The sequence below is a fragment of the Rhinolophus ferrumequinum genome, chromosome 21 (genome assembly GCF_004115265.2).
Source record: "Rhinolophus ferrumequinum isolate MPI-CBG mRhiFer1 chromosome 21, mRhiFer1_v1.p, whole genome shotgun sequence".
Classification (NCBI taxonomy): Eukaryota; Metazoa; Chordata; class Mammalia; order Chiroptera; family Rhinolophidae; genus Rhinolophus; species Rhinolophus ferrumequinum.
The window spans coordinates 16,872,210-16,894,257 of NC_046304.1; the positions used below are offsets into that span (position 1 = coordinate 16,872,210).

The 22,048-nt window shown below is 45.1% G+C and overlaps 1 protein-coding gene across 2 annotated transcripts in view; it reads right to left on the reverse strand.

Annotated features, from left to right (window-relative positions):
• Window positions 1–22,048, reverse strand: part of VPS53 (VPS53 subunit of GARP complex) — a 149,010-nt gene that overhangs the window by 89,368 nt on the left and 37,594 nt on the right. For both annotated transcript variants that reach the window (XM_033089976.1, XM_033089975.1), the window contains exons 5-7: window positions 4,959–5,045; window positions 3,059–3,174; window positions 1,282–1,401 (exon numbers count right to left, since the gene is read on the reverse strand). In XM_033089976.1, coding sequence (XP_032945867.1) covers window positions 1,282–1,401; window positions 3,059–3,174; window positions 4,959–4,961 — 239 coding nt within the window. In that variant the 5' untranslated portion in view covers window positions 4,962–5,045. The remainder of the gene's footprint in view (window positions 1–1,281; window positions 1,402–3,058; window positions 3,175–4,958; window positions 5,046–22,048) is intronic.

Genomic DNA, 22,048 nt, shown 5'->3' on the forward strand with positions numbered 1-22,048 from the left:
CTCACCTTTTCTAGTCTAAAACACAGTCTCAACTGCCAGTCTCTGGTACCTGTCATCACCAGAGTTTCACAGAATACAAATGAGATCATGCCCCTCTCTGCTTAAATCTTTCACTGTCCACCCAATAAAGGATAAATTCCTTAGCAAGGCATGTTAAATCTGACCCTACCTACCTAAGCAGCCTGTCACTCTCCATCGCCTCCCAAAGTACCATGATGTTCTCCCTCTTCTGCTCCCCCAACCTTCTTGTCTTGGTGGTTAAGATCTTACCCCTTCTTTTAAGATCAGATTGAAACTGAATTCCTCTGTGACGTTACCCTCAGCCCCTGAAGGGTGTCTAAGATCCTGCCATGCCTTGTACAGCAAATACCAGTTTTGCTATATCCATGCTATACTGAAATTTTCTATTAGTGTGTCTCTTCTCTACACAAAAATGGTGAGCTCCTTGAGGGTAGAGAATGTGTATTTTTTTACTTTTGTGCCTTCGGTACTCCAACACGGGGTCTAGAATATAGAGGTGCACAGTAAATATCTCTTAGGTAAATGAAGGATAGAATAAATGAATGGGAAAAACAGATCAACTGTGCATTATCGTGAGGGTACTGAGAGCGAGTCTGCCTTCTCCATCCAAGCTTCCTTCTTTCTTGCAACTCATAAAGCCTTGCTCATTTGCTCTCTTAGCGGCTTCCCACCCGCAGTGTGATATGGCGATTAGCCATCTCTAAGTGTGAAGCTGTTAGGAAGGATGAGGGGAAGGGTGGTGATTTCCCTGGTATTCTGCCAAGCTCTGTTCCAACATTCCTTAATAGGTCTTTGACATTTCCCCTGTAACATGGCACACTGAGCACATGTTGCAATCTCCCCTTCCTGCCCCAGATCCTTAGAAGTAATGAAAATGGTTTCATAAAAATCCAGAACCAGGCAAGAAAAGAAGTGGCAGACTAGAAACTCTGAGTCTTGTGGTGGTTTTTTACAAGAAAATAGACAACTGGAATGGTTTCCCTCACAAATGTGGACAATTGAGAGTTGTCCAGATATACAACTCGCCAGCTGCCACTCCACTGATGGCAGGCCAGCAACTGACATAGGCAGCTTTAGAAGACAGAATCAGGAGCTGGTGAAAATGTGGTGGACAGGACATCTGTATCACACAGTCAGATCAGACGACATCTGACCTGACTCATTAGATTGTATAATGGATACACTAAGCGAAGAGCTTAAGCACTTCCCGGCACCATCTTTTCTTAAAAGGGAAGATCATTTTCTCCAATAACATTTTACCTTTCAGAAAGCTGCCGGATCTGTGGAATTCCCATGTACTTGTGGAAGTGCTCCAGAACATTCATTACACCCTGAAGAAGGTTAGCAACTTCTCCATACTGTCTTCGCCTGGTCATGGCTCTGCAAGGAAACAAAAGTTGAGAACTCTAGAAAAACAGTCAGGATACAAGACAAAGATGTGGAACAACCTACTCTGAGCTCTGAAACAGACATAAACTCAGTTTAATAAGCATTTACTGAGCACTGCATAAGTGCGGTGCTGTGCAGTGGCAGAGGCAGGGAAGACCTGGTCCAAATCCTCAAGGAGACATCACTCAGTAAGGGAGAGCAACAAGTACACATCTAACTAATACCAAGTAGGAGGAACTGAGTTCTAAACAGAAGCACTAGTTACATGCTATAGGAAGTACAAAAGAATGTCTAAGGGATAGATTCTCATTGGGTGGGGGGGATGGGAAATCTGGGAAGACTATGGATTTGGGTTGGGTAGTATGGGATTAGCAGACTTTTGACAGACAACAGGGAAAGGATGTTGCTACTTGAGGATTACAGTTTATGGGCAAACCTCCTGGGACCCAACAAAGGGCATTTGTATGCATTTACATGTTAACTAAATTTGTGGGTTTTCAGCCAATGTTAAGCAACTCTGTGTCAGATATGTCTACTTTCCCTACTGCTAAGGTTAATGAAGCATAAATAAAAGGATGCTGATAAAATCAATAGTTACACACAGCAAGGAAGGACAAACCATTAGGTCTAAATATTTCATTAGGGTTGGGCTTTTAAATTAAAAGTATAATTTATTACTTCCCTTAAGAGGTATTTTAAAAGACAGGATCAAGGTCTAGCCGAGGTATTACGTTGCTATCACGGCCTGATTGGATAGTTTGTGGGAAACACAGAGCATCTGGAGGAAGGGACAAGGAAATTGCTCTGCTTGTCTCCGGCTGGTCTGCTGCTTTCTCTGATCACTCCTCGCAGATGGACCAGGGTTCATGGAAGCATCATGCAACCAGTGCCTGGGACACATCAGGAACGAGCCTGTCCCTTTTCTCCCCCAACTTTGGGGCTAAATTTCTGTGAAGATGCTCTTTCTCTGTCCACACATGAGATTACACTGAGGCTGGGGCAGGGAGGTTTCTCAGCCGGAGACAGACCACAGAAGTGAACTGGCATGTCAGAATCTTGCTGATACAGGAGGCCTCTGGGCTCCCTCTTTGTGGTAAATAACCACCTCTTCCTTTTAATACTATTTCTCATGTCCTCATGTATCATTCTCTATAGGTCCTCCATAAACCAAACAAGAAGCTACTGTATTAGAAAAAGTGGGTTGAAAAAAAAAGTGGGTTGAATGATACATCAGAGATCTGTTTCCATATGGAACATTCAACGAGAATGCAACTCAGCCCAACACAAGCAGGAAAACTTGCCAAGGCCGTTGGGAGGGTTTATGGGCCTGAATCGGCTTGTGGGGCTCAGTGGCAGACATCTACCACGTGTAAATGACCTGTATTTTTGGAGTCGTTCTCCACATCCTTTCTGGGGCCCCTTCAGACGCTCTTGTACCTCACTTCAAAGTTTCAGGTGTTTGTTAGGTTTTGAACACCAGGGAGCACAAAGCAAATCTGGTGACTGAACATTGGAGATGGATTTACAGAAAGTGGCGCAGGATGGTGAGACTCTCCTGGCTGAGAAGTAAATAAACCTATGATGCCATTTTCTATACGTGACACATTCACTTCCTGTGAACCCAAAAGAGAAAGGTGACACTGCTTACTCGAGGGAGTCGACGCCACCTGCCAACATGTGCAGGTGGTTCAGCGTTGTGATCGAGGTGGTCAGGTGGCGTTTGGCGTGATCTAACTGCTTAATATCACGGGTGATTTCTTTAACCTAAGTATTGAAAACCACAGGAGAAAAAGGGAGGAAGGTTAAGAAAGATGTACACCCATCTGCAAGTAGCTCCACAAGAAAATAATGCACATGAAGCAAGGAAAAAACCCCTCAGGTTAGCCCTTGGGGAAAACACAGGCTTTTGCACAATATACAATCACAATCACTTCCAATCAGCCCATTTAAATTTAATTTGGCATTTTTTTGGAAGACTTTACCCAGGGTTGCAGAATCCTCAGTTGTGAGAATGAAATGGACTTTTTTTTTTCCTCCCCAAATGGAGTGATCCTAATAGCAACTAAGCATGGAGCCTGCAGGGTCCAGGAGCCAAGTACAGTGCCGCTCGTCTTGAACAAGGTCAGAAAGGATACCTTCTGACTGGGGGCCTACTAGGCCCAGTACAGAATGTATGGTATTAGTTGACTAATTCTATGGAGATGGTCTTTATTCATGGAAGTAGGGTTTACTGCCCGATCTCCAGAAAAGAAAGTCTTTCTCTCAAATTTCAAGAAGACTAAAACGGAACTCCCAGAACAGAAGCTTAACATGTAATGTCAAAAGAGGAGAGGCTCAGCCTTCAGGGAGTGAGAAGGGAATCGGAGGAGTAAAATTCCACCAGTGTTGACCCAGCAGGTCCAAGAGGAAGAAACTCTGTATCTGGGAACACAGGTATATTTCAGTCACTAGAAAAATGCCCTCAGTAGTGAAGTGGGAACAATTCTCCAACTTCATTAACACCTACGGGAAATCTTCCACTAACTGCCTGAGTCCATGTCGACCAAGAAGCTTTCTGAAGAGCAACTTGGTTTCCCGGGTTCTTTGATACCTGGAAGGAAGGAGGTGCCCTGGGTATCAGGCTCAAACATTCTAGGCACTGGAAAGATATACCTTCCATTAAAAGTGAAAAACCCGATAGTGAGTTAAGTTCATGCAACCCGAGTTTTCAGTTTGACCACCCTGTGTGCACTCATGAAGATTACGACTCACACAGCTCAGCTCGTCTCCCACAAACCTGCAAGGTTTCTTTGTAACCAAAAAAAGGAGGGGGAAAAAATGACATTTCTAATGGTTTCCATTCATTGAACTAACACGAGCCTAGTACTATGCTCGGTGTTCTTACGTTTAATTCTTACAACCCTTTGAGCTAGATGTTTTGTTTACAGTTGAAGAAACTGGAATTCAGAGGCAGTACATTACGCAGTCAGAATGCGAGCCCAGAAGCTGGCATTTCACAGTGCCTCCCACGGAGTACGAGTGGGTGAGGCTGGATTCCTGCTCAGCAGTGGGGCCTTCCGAGTACATCACGGGAGGAAACAGATTTGTAGGAGGACAACTTAATCAAAACCATAAGCAGGATACATCCCACCTCCCAGATCCAGTTCCGGTTTTCATGTGACACCAAGTTATGTATCATATATCTTAATAATGTCTTCCCTTCATTGAGCAACTAACATAAGGCTAGTACTATGCGTGATATAAAATATGTGATATGAACAAATGCTAGAGAAAGGAATCCAAAAGGACTAGGAAACTCTTTGGGGGCAAAGGAGAAGACGACTTTCCCTATTTAAACACAAGGGCTGCCAATGCAGGGCGGCAGGTTTGGTGAGTCACTCATCTCTAGCAGCTCCTCCTGAACTGATGGAGAATGTACTCCCAGGGCTGGCTTTAGAGACGTGGGTGCTGTGGTTGGCAGCCAGTGGGAGTAAAAGCCCGTTAATATGACTGGATGAGATGCTAACTTCCTCTTCTGGTGCAACAGTTAGGAAGAAACCTGAACTCACCATTTGCTCTGATTTTTCTGCTTTGTCTTTGATATCTTTGATTTTGCCAAAAAGTTGCTGAATTGCTTTCTGGGCCTCTTCAAGTGCCTAGAATAAGAGAAATAAATGAAAAATAAGACAGCACCAGTCCCTACACTGTAATCAAGTCCAGCCTCAGAAGAAAATTAATAAAGCCCTCTTGATTCATTGCACTTATGCTGACAACTTTACTGGACGAAAGTAGTAGAGACAGAGTCCAGCATTTGGATACAGGCAAATACACAGGATTCTTGCCAATATGCATCATAAAGTTTTAATTTAAAAAGTAAACTATTTCCCTCTATCTCCGTGATTACCACACGTATTGATGACAACAAATAAACAGGCTATGCACATGCGTGTGTGCGCGTGCCCATGTGTGCAGTAACCTTCAAAACCTGTAGAAAGACAGAGGAGGCTCAAAGTTGGGGGGAAGAGGGAGATCTGAATTTTGGAAGTTCCAGAAGACTTGTGCCTCCAAAAAACTCACAACTGTGCACGGAGACTCCAGCACTGTGGCAAGGCTTAAAGACATTTACAGTGCCCCATCTGGAAACCAACGAGATGAAGTTAGACAGGGACACTTGAACAGAGAGCCAAATGTTTCCACTGAGATAAAAACCTATAAAGATGGATGCCACGCATTAGAAGTATTACAACCCACAGTAGCGTCTGCGAGCAGGGGAAGCAATATTCAGGGATTCGGGAGGGCATAAAAGCCACACACATGTGGAACACATGTACTTATGAGTGATGCAGCAGCCAACAGAACTCACGCTTCGTTCCATCCGAAGCACTTTATTTACTTTGGATTTAAGAGTGGCCTGTCCTGACCGGGCCGCACAGCCCTTGACAAATGTAATGATAAGGCCAGTGTAACCCTAGAGCTGTGTGTGGCCATCTCGGCCTGCACAGAAAAACAGCCAGCCGCCTTGAGACGGACACCATCACAGATGAAAGAGGAAAGTGCAGCTGAGATGAAGGGAGAATGACAAAGCCCTGACGAAAGTATGTGAACCTCTGCAGTCAGCTGTACCCCCTGGAAGAGCTACCTCTAGACCAAGAACTCACATACTGTCTTTTTTTGCTTAAAAAAAGAAAAAATCCTCCAAAAGCAAACTTAAGGTGGTTTCCTCTCCCGGAAATTCCTTCTTGTTTAGATGGAGGGACTGTATCTCCCTTCCCTTCCCAGGTTTCCCGAACCGTCCACTTCTTCTGATACGGGGAATTCTTTCTTATTCTGCAACGCCCTGCCCTGCGTGTGGCTCAATTCCAAACATGGCTTTCTTTTATGTCTTCCACCACTGGGATTTACAGGGGTTTCACATGTGGCAACAAGGAGGCTAAGGTGTGGCATGTGACTATGTTATGGCTTCTGCAATGAAGGTCCAGAAGCTCCTGAAGAAGTCATTTCTTAGCCCGTGTGCTGCCAAGTCTGAGGTGACACCATTCAAGCAGCTGCTCACACCACCTCCTGGGGCAGCGTGCGTCTGCTCTGCGGGATCTCTTTACTTGTATCTACAAAGGTTTGTGAGCAAAGGAGCTTTCTACTTGTAATTTCTGCCACTGGGACACAGACATTTTAATCATCGGAAAGTTTGGTCTTGGAACAACAGGTGGCTTTGCTACCACAGCCACAAATTAATTACCTGCAGAGTAGGAAAAGGGGCGATAGAATAGGATTGGGTCACACTGCGCAGCTCCTCTCAGCCCCATTCCACCCCAAAGAGGTGCCTCACGTTTTTGCCTCACAACTGTTTCCTCTGAGCGTCCTCCCATCCTGTCGTTCTCATTCCGGGACTTAGTACCCCTGAAAGAGCCGTGGTATCATGAGAAAACCCTCCATCTGCCAGCCTGCCTCCACTGTCACACACCAGCTGTACCTTCTGGGCATCCGTTTCTTTGTCTGAACTGTAGTGATGATGGCACCTCCTTCCAGGGTCGTCGAGAAAATTTAGTGACATAATTGGCGTAAAAAGCTGCATGAATATTAGGTTTATTTCCAGCTATATGGCCAACCTGAGCAAATGCCTTTATGTATATGTGTATAGATACACATATACATATACAGAGGGTACCAAAAAAATGCATACACATTTTAAGAAAGGAAAATACTCTATTAAAATTGTAATCCTCAATATCTACTGATAACAAAAGATGAATACAAGTCATGTGTATACATTTTTTGGGAACCCCTGGTGTACTTACTGTTCTCCTGTGACAACATCTGCCTCTCATACACAACCTCTCAGCCTGCCCGCTGTGACACTTCCTATTCTCAGCTACTCCCCGGGTGAATCCCAACGCAATCATCCCACCTCCCCACTCCTTATCACTGGTTATCAGGGATACGCAAATCAAAACCCCAATGAGCTATCACCTCACACCCGTCAGAACGGCTGCTCTCAAAAAGACAACAGAGAGTAAACGTTAGTAGGGATGTGGAGAAAAGGGAACCCTCCTGCATTGTTGGTGGGATTATAAACCGGTGCAGCCACTATGGAAAACAATAGGAATGTTCCTCAGAAAATTAAAAATAGAACCACCTCATGACCCAGCAATTCCACTCCTGGGTATCTATCCAAAGGAAACTAAAACATTAATTTGAAAAGATATATACACCCCTATGTTCATTGCAGCACTATTTACAGTAGTCAAGATACAAAGCAACCTAAGTGTCTATTGACAGCTGAATGGATAAAGAAGCAGTGGTACATACACACACTGGAATATCACTCAGCTATGAAAAAGAATGAAATCTTGCCATTTGCGACAACATGGACAGACCTAGAGGGTATTATGCTAAGTGAAATAACTCGGACAGAGAAAGATGAATACCATATGATTTTACTTTATAAGCAGACTCTAAAAAACAAAACAAGCAAAACAAAACAGAAACAGACTCATAAACACAGAACTGATGGTTGCTAGAGGGGACGGGGTGGGAGGGGATGAATAAAAAAGGTGAAGGGGATTAAGAGGTACAAACTACGAGTTGTAAGTCACGGCGGTGTAATGTACAGCACTGGGAATATAGTCAATAATATAACAACTATGTATGGTGACAGACGGATACTAGACTTATGGTGATCACTTCATAAGGTATATAAACGTCTATTCACTGTTGTACACCTGAAATTAATATAATATTGTATGTCAGCGATAATTAAAAATAAATTAAAACAATTCTCTCCATGTTTCTAATATTCACCTCCTCAAAACCAGACACCAAATTCTTTTGAGCACTGCTTACTGCTATAACATACAACCTTGGATTTCATAATATTATGACAAATCAAGTTCTAACAAAATAAAAGTGATAAGGAATAAATGATCAGATATTTGTTTATAACCAAAAGGAGTGAACCTTTAAATGCTCCACTGATTGCGTGCAAATCTTTGTCGTTTCCTATGGGCTAGTTCCTATGGCTTTGTCGTTCCTACGCTGTTTCTTCTCCATCCTTTCCCCCGACTTCCTCTTTCCTTCCAACACCCTCTCCCATGAACATACACGAGGCACACAGTACAATCAATTCATTCACCATGTGGGTGCCCGTGGTCCTTTACGTATACTTAACATTTGTAATACGTTTTTGTGGTTCTATCTTTTGGTTGGACTATGCGATCCCGGAGGGCAAGGACACGTCTCACTCATTGTGATGTCCCGATACCTAGGGTAGTGCCAGGATAATACAGTAAGTATTCAGTACACGTTTATTAAGTTGAATTTATAACCAGTCAATCACGATGTACACAAACACAGACACACATTCCATCTTTGCTCTCAGGGATAGTCAGGCAATACATTAGCCATAGTGGTTATGGCTGTGCCAACAGTTCAACTGCAAACCTTTTTTAAAGCAACACAATTCAGTTATGCAATCTTCACATACTGGGAAAAAAGTGCTGGGTTAATGAACCTAGGAAATTAGACAGGAAAAATTTTTTCACTTGCCACGCCATCAAATTTTGTAAAGTTGCAACCATAATAGTAAATTATGATCAATTATTGGGTTTTATATATATATATATATATATATATATATATATAATTTATTTATTTATTTATTTCAGAAGAACTTCATCTACCGCAAAAGCCCTCCATATATTCCCTCCCCTCTCGATTTAAGAAAGATACTTTTCAATGATGGTCTCTTAATAAACTATGTATTTTTAGATTATTTCAGATATATTTTTAAACACCAGATTACAAATTTTCCTTCTGAGATAACTACAGAGTCATTTTTTCTTTGGCTATATTCCTCAAGAACTAGAACCATTTTTAATATCCACTTTTTGAATCAACAAACACTACACTACAGGGATAAAAAAAACATAATTCCTGCTCTCAAGAAGTTTACAGAAAGGTAGAAAGATAGGCTAATAAACCCTAAGAACACTGAGATATGATAAAGATATGCACAGTGCATTGTGGGAACCCAGAGAGTCCATTGGCGATCGGGGCTTGTTTGGTAGGAAGACAGAGAGAGAAGGAAGGGCGGTCCAAGACATCTTTCTGAAGGAGGTCACAACTTCATAACTTACTATTTGGGCCAGAGCGTTTTAAAATAATAGCTATAAGAGTGGCAGGTACTAAAGAATGTGCTATTTTTCAAATCCATACTCTATCATAAATAAATTCTCACTTTCCAGCAACACAGACCTTCATTGTCTTGTAACTGAAAAACACCTATATCTAAGCTGTTACTCTGACTTCCGGTGGCAGTTATATTAGTCCGTATTTCATTAATTCACTCCTTCAATTGCTGAACAAATATTTATTGTTTTCCATGTACCAGGCATATTCTAAGCACTGAGAATCCAAAGGTAGACAAGACAGGCATGGTCCCTCTCCTCAAGGAACATAACTTTGAGAAGTGGCAGGCGGAGGAGTATTGGGAAGACAATCCATCAATCAATCAGACAATCTCAGAGTGTGACAGGTGCAATGAAGGAATTAGGCAGTGTGATGAGAGTACCCGGATGATGGTTATAGAAGGTCTCCTGAGAAAGTACAAATGAACTGAGATCTGTAGGATGAGAAAGAGTCAGGATTTGCAGATCTAGAGTAAGAGAACTCCAACTGGAGAGAACAGCACATAAAACACCCTGATACAGAAAGGACCTTGGTGTTTGGAAGGACCGAAAAGGAAGGCAGTGGATGGCAGGGTGGTATTGGAGTGGGAAGTGTTAAGAAATAATTTGGAGGAGGAGGCAGAAACTGGAGAATAAAGGCTCTCAAAGGCCTGCTTAAAAGCATGGGGGATTTTGTTCTAAGTGCAATGAGAAGCCCCTGAAGAGTTTTTTAACAAGGGACTGGCAGGAGTTTACATGTGTAAAAGGCCACCCTCCTGCTGTGGGGGGAAGGGACCATACAGAGACAGGAGTGCAATCAGGAGAGAAAGACCTATTAGGAAGCTGCTCCAGATGTCTAGGTGAGAGATGGTGAAGGTCTAAGACTAGGTGGCGAGTGGTGATGGGAAGAAGGGGAGCGATTTGGGATTGATAAGAAGATATAATCTGCAGGACTCACTGGTGGACTGGATGTGGATGATGAGGGAAAGGGAAGAATCAAGGAGTACGCTTAGGTTTGGGTTTGAAAAGCCAGTGAATTATTCCAGTTACTAAACTCGAAAAGACAGGGGAAGGAACAGGTTACTAGGCAGGTGTGTGTGGGAGGTGGTGGTGGCACTGAAAATCCAGGGTTCCCATCTCGGTACGTTAGGGTGCACCGTCTATCTGAGATCAGGTGGAGACCAAGTTGGACGTGTGAGTCTGAAGCTTGGAAGAGAGGTGCGGGCTAGACTTAACTTTAGAAGTCATCAGTTTGGGGATGCTATTTAACTCTGTAGGATTGGAAGATGTCATCTGGGAAGAGAGTAGAGAAGGAACAAGAAGGGAAGAGAAAGAAAATGGCCCAGGTCTGAGCCCTCGGGTATGCCAATATTCGTGTCTAGAAGAAAAGAAGGAGGGAGAAAAGATGCAAGAGAAAAACCCGCAGTGACATGAGAGAAAAACAGGGATTGTGGTGTCCCAGAAGCCAAACAAGTGTCGGAAGGTGGAGGAACAGAGCCACTGTGTCTTAGGTTGTAAGATTAGGATGGAGCTGCCACTGAATTTGAGAGCAGGGAAGTCGCCGGCGACCTTCACAAGAGCCGGCTCAGCAGGGACGACGTGATGAAGTGGAGACAGTGAGGACAGAGCAGGACCCAGCAAACGGTGGCCCGTGGGCCAAATCCAGTCTGCCACCTGCTTTTGTAAATAACGTTTGCGTGGAACACACCAATCCCATTCGTTTAGGCCCTGTCTGTGGCTGCTTTCACCACCCCACAGCAGAGACGAGGAGTAGACACATGGCACTTACGAAGTCCAAAATATTTACTAACGGGCCCTTAAGCAGAAAAAGTTTGCTGACCCCTGGTATAGAGTATTTTCTCAAGAAGTTTTTGCTATAAAACAAGAAAAATGGGGCAATGGTAAAGGGGGCGATTTTGAAAGATGAGAGATGCTTGCACATGCCTCCGGTGGGTTGATACAGAAGAGGAGAAGTTGATTTGGTAGGTGGTGGGAGTAACGGGACAATTAGAGAAAATAAGGACTTTTTAAATACCGTTCCTGGACTGTTTAGTGTGTAAAGATTAGCCCTCTAACTGGGCTGAAAGGTTCCTTCAGAGTGTGGACCAAGCATATGTATGGCATTCTTCTATCCGTTAGAGTTCAAGCAATCATCCACTCTAGTTGCCACAATGATAGGCCCAGTTTATGACACCTGTGTCAGCAGAATTATTAATAAATAGCTCCTTCTCACTCTCAAAAGTGACCGTGGTGATAAATCATACGGTCACCTCACCTATAGCATTGAAGTCAAGCTAGAGCACAGCGGGAACTACACAAATACTTGCCAACTGATAAAAGTACCACGGAGCACTTCTCAGAGAGTGGCAGTGCTGCCACCCACGGCATTCCTTGACTTCCAGGCACCACTAAAAGCAAAGGTTCCAAAACACAGCTTCACAAGTCCTGCAACTTTATCTATTTGGCTGACACGGCGTCTAGTGCCCAGGATGCCACTAGGAGTCAGTGAATTCTAAACCCACCGATGCCTTCTGAAAAATGTTGGGTCGTGGTGTAAAAAAGCACTCCAGCGGCCTCTGCAGGCAACTGCCCACCAGAAAGGACTGACCGTTCTGCGCATGCCTTACACAGAATTCTGTGATCTCGTCAGTCACGTCATGCTATGTTATAGTGATACACTAAATGGAATTATAACCACCGGGTTTTGCCAAACAAGATAAGATATTGCAGCTAAGACACAAGATATGCAGCTAAGAAAGGCCAAAAGGGCCAAGCTAAGGTCTGAAGAAATGCATGATCCCTTCTCAGAGAAAGGGCTTCTCTCTCCACTTCTCTCTTATTCTCAAGCTGGCATGCTAACAGAACCAACTAGTATCTCTGCTGAAGGTACCAGTTTTTTTCTTCCAACAAACAAATAAGACGCATACTATCTTACATTTCAGTCTTAAAGAAAAATAAACCGTCTGCCAGATTTTTTTTTCAGGCTGGAATACTTTTGCTTGTTATAACAATGTACGAAAATCAAGGCAATGTAATATAATTCATTTTCTAGAGTTAAAAAGGTTCTTCTGAAGCATTCACTCCATCGAGCAAGTCCATTCTCAACACATACTCTAATATTTTATATCTAATCTCTGGTAATCGATTCCACAGGGAGAAGAGCATTCTGTAATCGGAAGAATCCTAAGACCTACAAAAGGTTAAGATTTTATTTTTTAAAAACATTAAAATACTTTTACTACCTGGCTCATCAGAAAATGTGCTGCAAGAAAGATTCTGGCACTGTCCCTAGACGCTCTTTAAAATAAAATGGTGGCTACTTTTCCATTCCAAGCTGTATGTGGATTAAAAACAGAACTAATCACCCAAAAATGTCTGCATTCAATCTATCCTTACCGGAGTTTCTGAACTAAGCACCAGAACTATTAGGTAAGAGTTCCTGTAGTGGTCTTCTTTAGTAACTCAAATTCTGCAAAACAACCCACTGAGCGAGCCCAGAATATTCAGCAGAACCAATTATGCTATCTCTGTATTTTTGTGCATCATTAACTGGAACCATTATTCTTCATTTTCCTTGCGTCCTGAAATAAGACTCTGAACAGGCTACCAACCCCGCCCAGGTCACGTGCTCAGAAGATAAGGAGCACGGAACCTGGCACAGACTCTACCGTTTTCTTCTTTCGTCTTTTTAAATTTTTTTTTTTCCAGAACTGTTGTCTGCCCCCTGTGTAGACAGAGGGAAATCTGAGTCAACGGAAATGCTTTAAGAAATTAACATCCCCTCTGGCTCTTAGACGCATCGAATTTGGCAGTTTGCTCTATCAGAGGATTATGTTGCCTTTAGCCTGTGAGTCCACAGGCGGTCTTTCAGAGATTTTAAACTGAGACCCCATTGCTGCCACTGCCAGGAAGGAGGGAAAGGTCGACGATTTTCAGAACTGTGTGGCTTTATGTTCTTTGAAAAAATGAGATGCTAATTTTTCAAGATTGCCAGAAAGAAAACATTTTGCCACTATTCTGCTATCATTTCTGTCGTCCAACTTTACATCTGTCTGCTGGTTCCCTTCCTCCTGTTTGGAAAACCAATGAACTGTATTAGTGAAAAGCAAGGGTTCTGGAACCAGCAGACTGGGATTTGAATGGTGGTCTCGTCGCGAACTGTGCCATCTCTGTCAAGCCACTTCACTTCCAGGAGACGCAGGCTCACCATGGCTGGAACAGGGAGAAAAGCACCTACCTCAAAGACTTTTTTACAAAGGAACACAGGGCTCAGTAGCGAGCACCTTGGAACTGTTTACCCAGTACCCCTCCTTCTCCAGGGAATCTTCCTCTCACTGTGTTCTTACAGAGTCTGCTGTCCCAGAAGCAGGTCAGGGCCAAGCTGGGCTAAGTGGAGTTTTCCTGTGACTTTCCAGAATGAATTGGGGAAGCGTTCATCTCTCTCTGGTGGTGGAAGCCCCAAGATGTGAAGTTGAGTGAGACGGCAGGACGGCACCTCAGGAGGGGAGGAGGCTGGTCTCCAGGTAGACAGAACCCTGAGCATATTCCAGTCCCAGGCTTCAGCTGTTTGACAAGCCCAGCTGTGACACGACACTGCCACGGTCTGACTGTTTCACTTCTCATTCAAAACGAGACACAACAGCCTTCTGAATAATCCCCCTTTATGTCTAGGGCGGTTTGAATTGGGATTTTTGTCTTCTGCAACTGAGAGTCCTCATGAAGGATTCAGCTCATAACAGGGGCTCACTAAATGGCCACTATTAATAGTATTCCCAGATCTCCTAGACAGACTGCCGCTATTTCAGATGAGACTATCCCTCTAAGAAGAGCCAGAGGTGTTGGCCCACCCGGTAGAGCTTTGTTAAGCATGATGATTAAGTTCAACATCTACAGGCATAAGAACGGCTCATGGACCCAGGGGATGGTCTCTTCAAACTATGTTGAGAATGAGACATTCTCCAAAATTGAAAAGACTGAAAAGTTTCAATCTCTGGTTCAGTCCTTCAATAAAAAGTGAGTACCTACTACATGTACTTGCTCTATACTGAGAGAAAAAGGTCACTAGATGGGGACGTGTTTTTACAGAGCTGTAAAGAATACATGCAAGAAAGAGATAAAACTGTAAGATAAGACGGATACAAAGAGGTCTGAGTAATGAATGCCAGCATCATTTGGAAAGCGAAGGATCCCTCAAGAGAGCAAAAACATTGCTGAGGCTTCCACATCTGATGAGCCCTAAACAGCGGCCCCTGTGACTTCCACTGAAGGCAGACACCGACGAGTAAGTAAATTGTATTTATGAAATGTCCCTTCTTTTGGTACTGCTGGCCTCTGGAACGACAGAGAGCCGTTGCTATGGAAGCAGGGCATCGCCAGCTGGGAACAGAGATGCTTTATGAAGACTTGGCAATAATGACAACGCAGCCCACTACCAACGATGGTACCAAACAGTGGCCCAGGCTACCGGATTCTCACAGCCGTGGATGGCTGCATGTGCACAGCCTTACGCTTCCCTGTGTCCTTCTAGGTCTGCCAGCCCTGGGCAAATGCCGGATGGGCCCCCACCAGATGAGAATCATCGGTGTTAACACTAATCCCTCCACAGCCCATTCAGAAACCTTGCATTGAAAGGGGTTTTATTTAAAGCACAGATTTCTTTCTAAGTTTGTGAACCGAAAGAAGGTAAAGAGCAACTGGAGTAATTCTCACCTTATTTGTTAAAATGCTCTGTTACACCGAAGTTACTTTTATTTACGATTTCTGCAAACCACATCCACTGCAAACGTGAACCAAAGAGTTCATTTTTATTGTTTTCGGGAGACAAGCCAGAAGTGAAAAATCACGAGACGAGGATGGAACACAAATTCAGCAGTGCCCAAACAAGACTAAACATTGACATTTGAAAGTTCTGCTTATATCTGTTATCACCCATAGCTTAAAATACATGAGCCCTGAAGTAGCTAGGAGTGGTGAATGCATTTGCACAGCTTCCTTTGATGAAATGCAACCCTTGAGGATGAATGACTGCATTTAAAGCAACACCTCTGAATGGCAAAAGAGAAGAAAATGTTTAAGCAAAAGTCTCGGCTGCTTTTGCTCAATAAAAGGTACAGAAATTCAATACTTTAGGAAATGGGGCACATTAAAAGGAACAATTTGTCCAAGTTTAACAAAAGAACTACTTCCTACAAAAAGCTAGGACTTCCCAGCGGCCAAGTTCAATTCTGATCCCCCATATCTTACTATTACTCCTCATTTTAGTCCCTTAGTAACTCATGTATATTATGGGTCTTGGTTCGATAGAAAACACCCTTCTGTGGTGACATCTGGATATTCCTTCACCTGGATTTTGAGAGATACCTCTGTATCAAAAGCCCTAAGGCTACGAAGCCCCCTGAAGGCTTCACCTGAGTGAGTTTCTCCTATTTCACTTAATTCTCTTCAGTCCCACAGGGAGGCAGTACACACAGTTGGCTCCTTTCATCCTTGCGCTCCTCTCGCAGCCCAGTTTCTTCCTCAGGCTGAGAGGGACCCAGCTGGTTAATGAGGCCACGGTCACTGTCACTGCTTGGATTCCTTGTGAACAAGTTAACTTTTCAGATTCCACCATGAAAAAAAGTAGCTCCCAAACCTGCTCTTAAAGTTTGTCACTATTTCAAAAGAGAATTTGGGATGGACAAGTATGTAGCATACTTGGAATCAGAAAATCTGGATCTGTGATTAACTCACTGAGTGATTTGGGGCAAGTCGCAGAACTGATCTGAGCCTCTTTCTTCATCTGTAAAATGGGGGCGAATAACATCTCTATGGCCAAATCCACATCTTTGTGAGGATTAAGTAAAAGAATACTTGCAAATCTATTTTGTAGAATGTAAGATGGCCATATTTATATTATAATATAAGCATTATAGATCAACACAAATGACCCAAGATGTACCTTTTGCCAAAGCAACTCAAAATGTGGCTTTGCTTACAGTGAATCAATCAAGAAAGATACATTAGTTTTACAACAGTACATTCTTAATTCTAGAGATCTGAATAACTCCAGAGCTGACAACTGTACTCGAAGCTGACCACAATATGCTAAACCAGTCACCAGAAATCTCCAAAGATCAGAATGTCTAAGTGTAGCACTTGGCCGAGCATAAATATCATAAGAATAAGAGTCGGCTACCTGTCCCTACTGTTCCCATTGACTGGGAACAAGAACAGTTCAGAAGTATGACAAGGAGACAAGGGTGAGTAATCTGGTCTGAGATGGGGTAAAGACCCCTCAGTTCACCTGTTCTGCTTTAAAAAAGACAGTATTTGGATCATTAAATTTACTTGTCAGTAAGTGTATGTTCAGAAGAAATGTCCCCCTTCTAGTTGGGGGCCATTATATGAGTAGCACTGACATATTCTGCCTAACCTCCATATTCTAGGTATCGTATACAATACCTAGAGATGAACGCAGCATCTATTCAGAGAGCCCACAATATAACATGGAAACGAAAATTAGAAATCCTGACATGTGATCCAATATCAAGACGGTTAAGTATCTTGTATATGTTAGAGCTTAAAGCTAGACGACTATAGAACACCGAACCAAACAGACTAACAAAGCATCATATCTGGTTTAGCAAAACTAATCCCCTTCTAGGGGAAACATCAGAGTCCAAATTAGAGCAAAGGAAACTTTATAGCTATATTACAGGCTCCTGAAAACGGGGATTTATGGAAATGTTGACAGAACCACTATAGCACTGAATTCATACTGTTCTAAATCCTGTATTTCCATGAAAGAGGGAAGAGAAAAAAAAAAGAGGTCAAGTTCTTACGTGAAGACAGAGTTTCAAATTCCCATCCATTGTTGAAACATAGCTGAATGGCTTCTTGTGTCAAGGACCTGAAATCCAGAAAGCTTTGCCATCAGCAGTAATAGTGCAATTTTTCTAATGGGCAACCTCAAACTAAGAATGGAATTTTCCTTCCAAAGTCACTAACTACTAGCATTCAAAAGCAAGAGTAACCTGGGTAATAGCCAGAGCAGTTACAGTAGTGATGAATGGCAGTTTCCTCTTTAGATGTAGAAACTCTAGTTTCAACTTGTGACTGCCTGTAACATGGAAACAAGCAGATGGCAAAAGTTACGCTTGACCTTCTTCCTTGGCTCCTGAAGAGTACCAGTTTATATGGAGATGGCTCAGAAGAATAATAAATGTCAGTGTTTCTTCTTGGCACCCTGTTTTCCTAAAACCATTTTCAATAATCCTGTTGCACGCCAGTGGGACTTGATGTGTTTCTAAGGTCAGGAAGGAAGTACTGCAACCGCTGGACGTGCTACCTAAAAGAAATAAACATGGTGGTTTTCTTTTTTGGGGGTGGGGTAGGGACAGCCACCATCACTATCCTTAGGTACTTAACACAGAAACTTAAGGCTCCTATAGCTAATCTGAAACACACAGTCTGTATGGACTAAATGAGGACAAAATAGGAATGCATGCTTACTTAGCAGAAAAAGAAATCTATTAAAGTTCAGAACAATATGGAAAAACAATGTTTCCAAAGAGATTAAATATTGAAATGATTAAAAACTGCCAAATGACCCAGTAATTCCATGCCTAGGTATAAACTGAATTGAAAGCAGGGACTCGAGCAGATATTTGTACGACCATGTTGATTACGACAGCATTGTTCACAACAGCCAAGAGGTGGAAACAGCCCAAGTGTCCATGAACAGACAAACGGGTGAACGAAATGTGGTATGTACACACAATGGAACATCATTCAGTCATAACAAAGGAATGAGGTTTTTGAACATGAAAGAAAATCCCAGATAAAAATAGCAGAATTCAACAATACATTAAAAGGCCAATAGACAATGACCCAAAAGGTATTTAAGGAAGGTTAAATATATATATTTTTAAATCCTAAGTTAATAAAGAAATGGAAAAGCATGATCATATCAGTAGACGCTGAAAAGGCCTACGTTAAAATGTAACATCTAAAAAAAAAAAAATGTAACATCTATTTTCTGGCAAACAAGCTTAGTGAACCAAGGTCATGAGGAGAACTCCTTAATAGTTAAAGGATCTAGAAATGACAAAACGTCCCACGTGGCGTCAGCTCTAGAAGGTGAGGGTCTTTCCTTTGTTCACTGCATCACCTCCAATGCCTAGAGTAGTGCCAAGCATACAGAAAGCACTCACTGAACATTTACTGAGTAAGTGGATGAAGAAATATACTAACTAGAGACACTGTCATTAAAATCACACACACACACGCGCGCGCGCGCGCGCGCGCGAAACAGTGGCTGGAGTGAGGAGCTTGATTCACATACTTGGCCATTCCCCACGTGTGCACCCAGAGCTCCCTGGGGAGCCGTGAGGGCCTTGTTCTGGGCACAGAGGAGACAAGGGGGGTGGGGTGAAGATGAGTCAGCGCTGAGCTCCCTCCGGCAGCTCCAGGAGCCCCAGCCTCGGGGCCATGGCCTGCTACCTTCTCTTGCTTCCACCACGTCCCAGGAGGCACAGGGCCGGCATCTACCATTCCTTGCCAAAGCGTATGAGACAGAGAGCTGGTCTCTGGCCTTGGCTTGCTCCCAGTACACACAAGAGGACTAGGACCCAGGCACACCTGTGACTTGCTCTGGGTCCTCTGTATCAGGAGTGGTGCAGCACCCACCCATTAGCTCCTCGGTCCCTTCCCCGAGGTGACCTCTTCCCTACAGAGTTTTGCAGTAGGGGCCAGTCAGGCAGACAGGTGGGATTGGGGGCGGTGAAATCCTCACCCCACACAGGACCCTGTTCCTGCTGAGGCCCTCACACATCAGCTGTACCTGCAGCAGAGGCAGGGCCCGGGTCTCACACTGCCTCCTCCTCTCTCTGAAATGCCTAGCTCAGTGCTGGGCACACAGAAGGAGCTCATGGATACTGGTAAACTCAAATGGCCGCGGCCCGAGCCTAAGAGAACCATGTGACATTCTCAACCGAATGATGAGGCGAGGAGTCACGTAGTAGCCTCTTCAAGCCCAGTCCTGCCAGCCAATACATGTCTTTGAGCCATCAAATGCACCAGCGGTGCTCAGGACAGACACCTCCCACTGCCAGGATGCCCGTGCAGCTGGAGAACAGAGGTCTTGTCCTGGGCACGCGCCATGCTTGACAGGTAGCATCTAGCTGGAGGGGATGGAAAGTGAGGAAGGCCCCTGGCTCCCACTTCTAGTTCCTGGGGGTCCCAGCTACCATGGAATGCCCCAGGTCGAGGGGACCAGAAGCCATCAAAAGTAGAGTGGGGAGCCGGCCCCGCCTACGTGCCTCGGGGGTAGTGTGCCCTGTTGTGCTCGTTCATAAGCTCTTCATACAGCACAGAGAGCTCTGACTCGGTGCTGGCGAAGGTGGGCTTGTCTGACGAGGGGAGCTCGCCCACATTCACGGGCACCTCAGCCTTGGCTTCTTCCTGGGGCCTCTCCTCCCGGCCAGGTTGTCCTCCAGCGAGGACCTGGCGTCTCCTCGCCCAAGAGGCTGGTCTCCTCGCTCACAAAGGTGATGTTGGCGTTCTGGAAAATGAGCGGGTGTCCTGGGCGTCCCACGGCTCCCCCTCCTTACTGATGCTGAACCGCTGGGGGTTGGGGAGCCGTCCTGGGGCCTCCTCACTGGGGGGCCGGGACATGTGGCCTTTGCTCCTTAGTGTCTGAGACACTTCTTTCAAGCTGGACACCAAGTTCTTGGAGTAGAGCACCAGAGGGGCCAGGGAGGCCCGAAGGGCTGGCAGCCCACTCCCCTGCGGCCCTGGCGCCAGCCCCGGGACCCTCTCCCCACCCCTCCCCACCCCGCTCATCTTCACTGCCTTCTTCCCAGTCTGCTTGATGAGGTCATTGTAGGTCTCCTCCTTTTTGGACAGAAAGCTGAATATGTTGACATCCTTAAACACTGTGTACCCCGCCATGTGCAGAGTGTGGGGAGCTCTGGAAGGACTCCTTCCACTGCCACCGCCGCTTCGTAATGTGCTTGTGGAGCTTCACAAACATGCTGACCTTCCAGTTGACAAAGAGGGACAGGCAGGCCAGCCCCAGGTGGATCCAGGGCTCCACAAAGTAGCGGTACAGAGCATGGTAGTTGGCGCTGGGGTTCACACTGGCCCCCAAATCGCCGAAGCCAATGGTGGAGAGGGTGATGAAGGAGTAGTAGAGGCTTTTGATATAGTCCTCCTCCTCGGCCACCATGAACACGAAGGGCGGGATCACCAGGGGGACCAGGACGCCCCAGTGAACATGGCGGTGCACTGCGATTTGCGCCTTCTGCAGCTCATGCCTCTCCTGGTGAGGAACTGGCCCGGCCTCTTTGCACGTCCCCGGGAGAACGTGCCCAGGGCACTGATCCACATCAGGCGGAGTGGCAGCCCAGAGAGACCACAGGAGACACAGAAGAGGTGCCCAGCGGGGTCTTGGAGGCCATGTTGCCACAGCTGATGGTAGTGATGGCCGCGGCTGAAAACATTTCATTGGGTCACTTCCAGTTGTTGAAGGTCTGGTGGGCTGTGCTCGCCGCCCTGGCCTGCAGCATCAGCCACCACCTGCAGGATCTTGTCCGGCCCTCCCGGCCTAGGCGTGGGAACTCCTTGAGTAGATGAAGTTTCTGTGAACAGTAGTTTCTCTCAGCCTCTTTCCAGGGCGGCTCCTCCAGCACCTGGAAGCTTGCCGCCTAGATGGCCAGGTAGAAGATGATGGTGGAGCTGAGCAGAGGGGAGCCCCATGGCTCCCGAGAGGCTGCCTCCTGGATAGAGAGTCCCCTAGCCCCGGCGGCTCCAGGTCTACCCGCCTTCCGGCCTCTGGACACAGCTGTTTGAATTTGGAGCTCTGCATGCGCAATGCCCCGTGTCCCTGGCGCCGCTTCCCGGACAAAGCTGTTCCTCCAAGTTGGCCCACTGAGCGTGGGGAACTGGGCGGGGTCCTGACCACGGGCGGTGGGTGGGCGAACACCAAGGAGGCCAAGGGGGCGCCCTGGAGTGTGGAAGCAAAAGGGGAACTCAGGACCCATTCCAGTGCGACACGAGGGCTGCCCTCCATGCGCCACAGCAGTACACACCGCGCCAGCCTCCGCAGTGCCCCGCGGAGCGCACCCCTGTGTGCCGGGCCCCCAAGAGGGAGGCCAGGTACTTGTTGATAATCCCCTTTGAAGCTACACCAAAACTTGAAAAGTGGCAGATTCTTAAACATTTGCACTATGGAATGTGAAATGTGGAATCTGAAATCTTATTAATATGGAATATGGAATCTGAAATCTTATTAATGAATTATACTCTGGTACATTAAAATTCATTGGTCAGTTCTGCTTCTGCCTAAGATGCAGAAAGCTAGAAAGAGGGTTGTGCTGACATTAACAATGAAAATGAAATAAACTACAAAAATCACAACTTTTCTTGAACCCATCAGAGAACTGAAGGCAACCAAGTATCCTGAGATCCAAGGAAGGACAGGCTCCTCAAGGAGACATGGGGACGCCCAAGGAAGTCTC